Below are 6000 nucleotides of genomic sequence, written 5' to 3' on the forward strand. Positions count from 1 at the left end.
ATTTTGCCCAAGAATCAACTGTGAAGAAGATTTTGCTTGCGGGGTATGTTTGGCCAAGCTTGCATGTGGATGTTCAACATTGGTGTAAAAGCTGTCACAATTGTCAGATAAATGGAAATAGAAGGTTGGTGCATGGCCCGAGGCAAATAGTGCTTGCAAATGGACCCTTTGAAAAGTGGGGCATTGATGCTATGGGTCCTCTGCCTAGGACAAAAAATGGTAAACTCTACATTCTAGTGGCTGTAGACTATATGACTAGGTGGGTGGAAGCACAAAGTGTAGCAAAGGTAAATGAGAGGACAGTGAGCAAATTCGTCTACACTCACATTTTTTGTAGATTTGGCACACCTTTGGAGATTGTTTCTGATAATGGTCCAGGGTTTAGAAAGGGATTGCTCACAGAAGTCTGTGAAGAACTTCGCATTCTACATCGTCACAGTACACCCTACTATCCCCAGTCAAATGGTTTGGTGGAGAAGGCTAATGGTGTCATTGCAGGAATCATTAGAAAGATGGTGCAAAACAAGACAAAATTATGGGATGACTTCTTGGATGGTGCCTTGTGGGCATATCGAACCACATATAGGGAAGCCACGGAGTTCACACCATTTCACTTGGTCTATGGTCAAGAGGCTTTGCAGCCTATCGAGCTCAACATTCCAACAATGCGACTTCATGGCAAAGGAGCACAAGATGATCAAGAAGCATGGATGGATCGACTTCTTACCTTAGCTGAGCTTGAGTGGAAAAGAGAAGCAGCCATACGAATGCTATAAGAGGAAAGCCACACAGACAAAGGAGAAGCTTGACAAGAAACTGAAGGACAAAGGCATCAATGAAGGAGATCTTGTGCTAAGGTATGACAATCGACTCGATAATCGTTTTGATGCCAAATTTGAAACAAGATGGCAGGGGCCATACATAGTCAAGAAGGCTTTCAATTCAAGTTACTATCAACTTATGGACTTGAATGGGAAAGAGCACTCCAGGAAGGTAAACGGCTATCGCTTGAAGCCTTACTTGAGTCGCCTTCTACCAAAGGATCTACCAAAGATCTGTCAAAAGGCCACTGTCTCATGTAAGTATTGTTACATGAAGCATGAGTGTAACTCTAGCCAAAATTCTGAGGGGCCAAACAATAAAGATCTCGTCAAGGACTCTGAAGCGCTCTCTTTGGAAAAGATGCTCTATGATGGTACATGAATATACCATCATCCAGGGGGAGGGCTAATGATAGCCGTTTTTCGGCTCTTCGTAATTGTCACAGTGATTTACCTCACCCTACCAAAATCACCCAAACACTGTGGCTATCCCTACCATTTCACTGTACATAGGCGTGCGTGAGTCACGGAACTTTTCCCATATCTTCTTAAAAAACCCTCAATTAGCTAGTCATTGGGCTAGTTGAGCCAAAAAAATTAAAAAAATTAAAAAAATAAGTATATTATGGCCCATGCGTATGTAAATATTTCTTTGTATATAGGGCCTAAATAAAGGATTTTTTCATAATTATTTTGGTATTTATTTAAATATTTCTACCTAGGTGTGTTATTTATGCTCTGTACATTGCCTCACCATTACCACAATTTTTCTTACCATTTTTCATATTCTTTATTCCATATAGAAATATTTTCATGTAAGCTTCTCTTATATTTGGTGTAACTCCACCCCAACAAAAATCCAAAAAAACTAGTTTTATTTATGTGTATATTTTTTCACTATTGTGATTTTTCCCTTCCTACATCTATTTTGTTTTTTTTAGAACACCAAAAATATTTATCTTTTTATGGTAGCCTCATAATGAGAGAGATTTCTTTTGACCCCTTTATATTTTTTCCACTTATATTATTTATATTTGACATGTACATATTTTTTAGACCCCTCAATATTTGATTTTCTTAGTTGTACTATTCACTTATATCATAATCTCAACAATATCTTCAATTATAGACCTACCAAATAAGGTCAAGGGTAGGTGGCATGCATACATACACTATGGAGGGATCACTCTTGGAGGTATTCAAAAGAATCATCCAAAGAAGGACCCCACAAGGACCTTGTGCAGTGGAAAAAAACGGTCGGTTTTGCTGAATTTTTAAAGTTCACTTGCTCTCCGAATTTGAAAAGGTGATACAAACAAAAGTTGTAGCTCGTGGGCTAAACTTTTTCCTCAATTTTTTCATATTTTTTTGAGCTACGAGCTGTGAGCTATGATTTTATTAGTGGACCCCAGGTTTCCCATGCTATGCAGCCACACTCTCTCTTCCACTTTATCATTTTCCTCTTTCACACACACTTCTCCACTCATCATCCCCACCTCTCTCACCACTCCTCTTTGCACCTTACTCACCTTCTCCTCAACCTTGAAGAATAAGAGAAACCATGGTGAACTCATACCTCCCACACACAATTCCCTTCAAAAATTGACCACCTAGTCTCCTTTTTCCTCCTCCAATTTACCCATATCTATCAAAAAAACCACAAAATTCAGCCTCTTCTCTTAAAAGACAGCTTCATGGTGGTTGATTACTCAGCTTCAATTACCTTGTCTCTCAAGGAAGGTCAAGAGTGAAGAAAAAATGTACCATCAAAGCTAGTGGACCGTCAACAAGCGTCAAAATTGGCCCTACTCAAGACACTTGGAGCATCAACCTTGTAAGAAATCCACTTTTTCTTACCTGTTAAGAGTTTTTATTCCTTATTTGTATCCTACATGGATACTACTATTGTAAATATCCAATTCCATTTGTAAATTAATACTAACTCTACTAACACTAACCCACTATGAAAAGTCATATCACCTCCATTTCTCTCCTCTCTCTTTCCCCACCAACTTCTTGATAATTCCAAGCAAAAGAAATTAGATAAATTGCTGAAAATCTAACCCAACCATGGTTAGAGGAGTAACCCTAGCCTTAAAAATTGCTATAAAAGGAGGGTGTAGCTAGCACAAAAGGGAGAGCCATAAGCAAGAGCACTATGCTATAGCTTGAGAAGCCAAGCTCAACCTCTCTAGAAGGAGCTCTTGAGTGGAAGCTCATTGTCTTATGCATGTGCATGTGTTGTAATAGGGGATTAGCAAGGGAACTCTATGCCATTGTAAGAGAGAGAGTGATCATTCAATTGAGAGTAGGAAATCTATCATTTCTCCTACTAGTGTAAGCCCAACATTTGCTGAATCAAGGAGGGTGGATTTGGACTAAGCTTGGATACTTTGTCTCCCTTCCAACGTGAAGTAATGGACAACAATGATGCGTAAGTGTCTTGGTGTTTTTTGTTAAGTTCTTGATAGCTTGTCTCTGGTGTTGTCATCAATCTAGCCATAAATCCCACATACTGTAAGAGGGCGACAGGGTGGAGAGGACTCCCTTGGCTTTAAGACAGTGATTGGGGTGGCTTTTCTTGTGATGTGTTGTGGTGAAATTTACGCAAGCTATGTTGAACAAATACTAATCTCACTTTGATTTGTCATGACAGATTTGTAAGAAGGTATTAATGCAACAAGCACCCCCTCCCCCTTTCTCTCTCTTTCTTACATATATATATTTATGTTTGCTTGATCATTAACGATACACTTCAAAGCAGCCCGAGCACCATCTCTCTCTCGTGTTTTAGTGTGTGAGAGTATTCCATTGGTGTTAGGGTTAGTGTAAATTCCTTGCTTGTTTGTGGGTTGCTCTAACGATTCTCCTCTTTTGCGTCCTAGTTCGCTCTTAAACTAGGTGGTGCCCCTTGTGTAGTTGGGATTTGGCTAGGGGTTTGTTGTTTTGGTTTGTGTTGTGTTGTGCCCCAGCCCCATTGAGCATCACGGGAGCCTTGAAGGGTGTCTAGAGGTTGCTCTTCTTGTTGCCCGCCCCGGACCGCCTCAGTAGGTCGAGAAGAGCTTGTCGAGGCAAGCAAGCAAAGCAAGGGAGGAAGCTTGTCAAGGCAAGCAAGTAGGTCGAGAAGAAGCTTGTCAAAGCAAGCAAGCTTGACCAAGGCAAAGCTCTCTCAAACTCTCTTTTGATCTTGTTCTTGAAGCTAAGCAAGGAAGAGCTTGGACGACGACAAACCCCTAAGCTATCGGGGCGAGTTTGGCAGATCTCTTAAGGGAAGTGAAGGAGTAAAACTGAGGAATCTGTGAAGGGGGTGAAGACCGAGAAAGACGGGGGGGATGTTGAAAGATCTCTCTCAATCTTTCTCTCAATTAAGCATAAAAAGGACGACAGAGGCGATCAAAGGATGCTACATAGAGATAGCTTGCAGAGAATTTGGCAATAATTGAAGCATAAAGATTGAGGCAATGAGCAGAATTAGGTAAATGAGACAGATAAAGCGAAAAAGGGAATCTCATCACCGACAACAGTCTGAAGGTTGATTAAGAATTTTTTTAAGTCCGGTGTTGTTAACGGCCCGGTTAATCCTGTAACGGGAGCTTAAACTCCTAGTTAGCAGATTATCCAAGTGACGGTGCTGTTAACAACCCGCCTTGGCTAAGAATTCAGTTGTACTCAAAGATTTAATTAATTAATTGAAGGGTACGGTGATTTCCAAATTCAGTTGCATCTCTTTCTCTCATTCCCTCTCTTTCACACCTCTCACAGCCAGAGGCCCGGCGCCGCCCGACTCATGTAGCGAACACATATCCCTAGACAACGCACAAACTCCCCGACTTCAAAAGATTCAACAAACTCATTGAAAAACACTTCTATGACAACAAAGGTGACAATGTTCTTGGACTCTCTGTCTATTAAGTCAGCCTTCAAATGTCGTGCATAGCTAGCTTTAGGTATTTTATAAGTACCATACTTGCATAGCACTTTTCCCTCAAATGAAAAACGAAAGGTAATAGCATCAAAAAGCTCTGATATGGACAAAACCCTAAGAGAAGGCACTAATGCCAATTGCGAGCCAAAGTTGTCACTTATTGGTTCATTACTCTCCTCTGGTGTGACAAAAACGGAGCTCGAGTCACGAGGCTGTACAGAGAGGCCTGTGACATAAATATGTTATTCACAACCTTAAACAAGCTTCAAATCGTGGAAATAATAGAAATACATTACCACGTGCATAGCTTAGAGATTTTCTTAAGGCTTTATAAGGGGATGACCTCTTCAACTTTGGAGAAAGCTTTTTCGAAAGCTTTGGGGACAAATCGGATTTGAAAGAAGGAGAGAAATGTGTTTCAGGTAACTTTAACAAACCAGAGGAAGCAGGAAGGTCTATCATATCTTGCACACCCTCTTTACCCACATTAGAACACTCAAGGTCGTCTTCAAAATCGAAAGCAAGTTCCTCCTTATTCAAGTTAGGATTTGTAAGAATGTATTATAAGTTTCGAGCAAGAAATCAAGGCAAAACGTGTAACAATAGCTCAAAACTCAATAGAGACAAGTTCAAAAGGCCCTAACCAGACATTGTATGATCCATGGAGACTTGGTATGTAGGTAGAGCTTAGACTTGATAGTACAAGTCCACAAAAGGGAGAGCCGAAGTGAGGAAATAGCAACACAGAAGAAATATCCCAACACGTTATCAAGAAGACCAGAGGAGCAAAAAACGCCTTGCAAACTCTATATATAACTGGATGGCTAGAGGCTTTTATAAAGAATGCAAACGTGATGGATATTAATTCTTAAAAGCGGATCTCTAGAGAGAGAAGGCTACAATTCAGGTCTTTTAAAAGTCACTTGCTAGTGAGAGAAGATAATAATAAACAAAATTGGCAAATCGAGGCAAAAAAGTTTCTTCTTTACGGTGGGTGACAACTGGCACCGAGATATATGAGAATATCCAAGCTAAAAACAAAAGCCAATAAGATTTTTCACTGTTAACAAGGCATTTATCAGACATACAGAAAGATATAATACATCAAGGACCAAACTCAATTTAAAAATATAAACCCAAGCTCAATCAAAACACCATATGGTCACTTTCATATCCGCAACGAACCCATAGTAGGAACAACAATCCAAAATATTGTTCAAAAATAATAACAAGAAAATAGAAACTGCTTCTTCA

At 40.0% G+C, this 6000-nt stretch overlaps 1 protein-coding gene across 1 annotated transcript in view; it reads right to left on the reverse strand.

Moving 5' to 3' along the window:
- The window catches only part of LOC147464668 (uncharacterized), a 57619-nt gene extending 52411 nt beyond the window's left edge, over positions 1 to 5208 (reverse strand). The window contains 2 exon segments of the mRNA XM_086515121.1: positions 4637 to 4972; positions 5043 to 5208. Coding sequence (XP_086371247.1) covers positions 4637 to 4972; positions 5043 to 5208 — 502 coding nt within the window.
- Positions 5209 to 6000: the final 792 nt, after the last annotated feature.

The sequence above is a fragment of the Adiantum capillus-veneris genome, chromosome 1 (genome assembly GCF_014529385.1).
Source record: "Adiantum capillus-veneris isolate H3 chromosome 1, ASM1452938v2, whole genome shotgun sequence".
Taxonomy (NCBI): Eukaryota; Viridiplantae; Streptophyta; class Polypodiopsida; order Polypodiales; family Pteridaceae; genus Adiantum; species Adiantum capillus-veneris.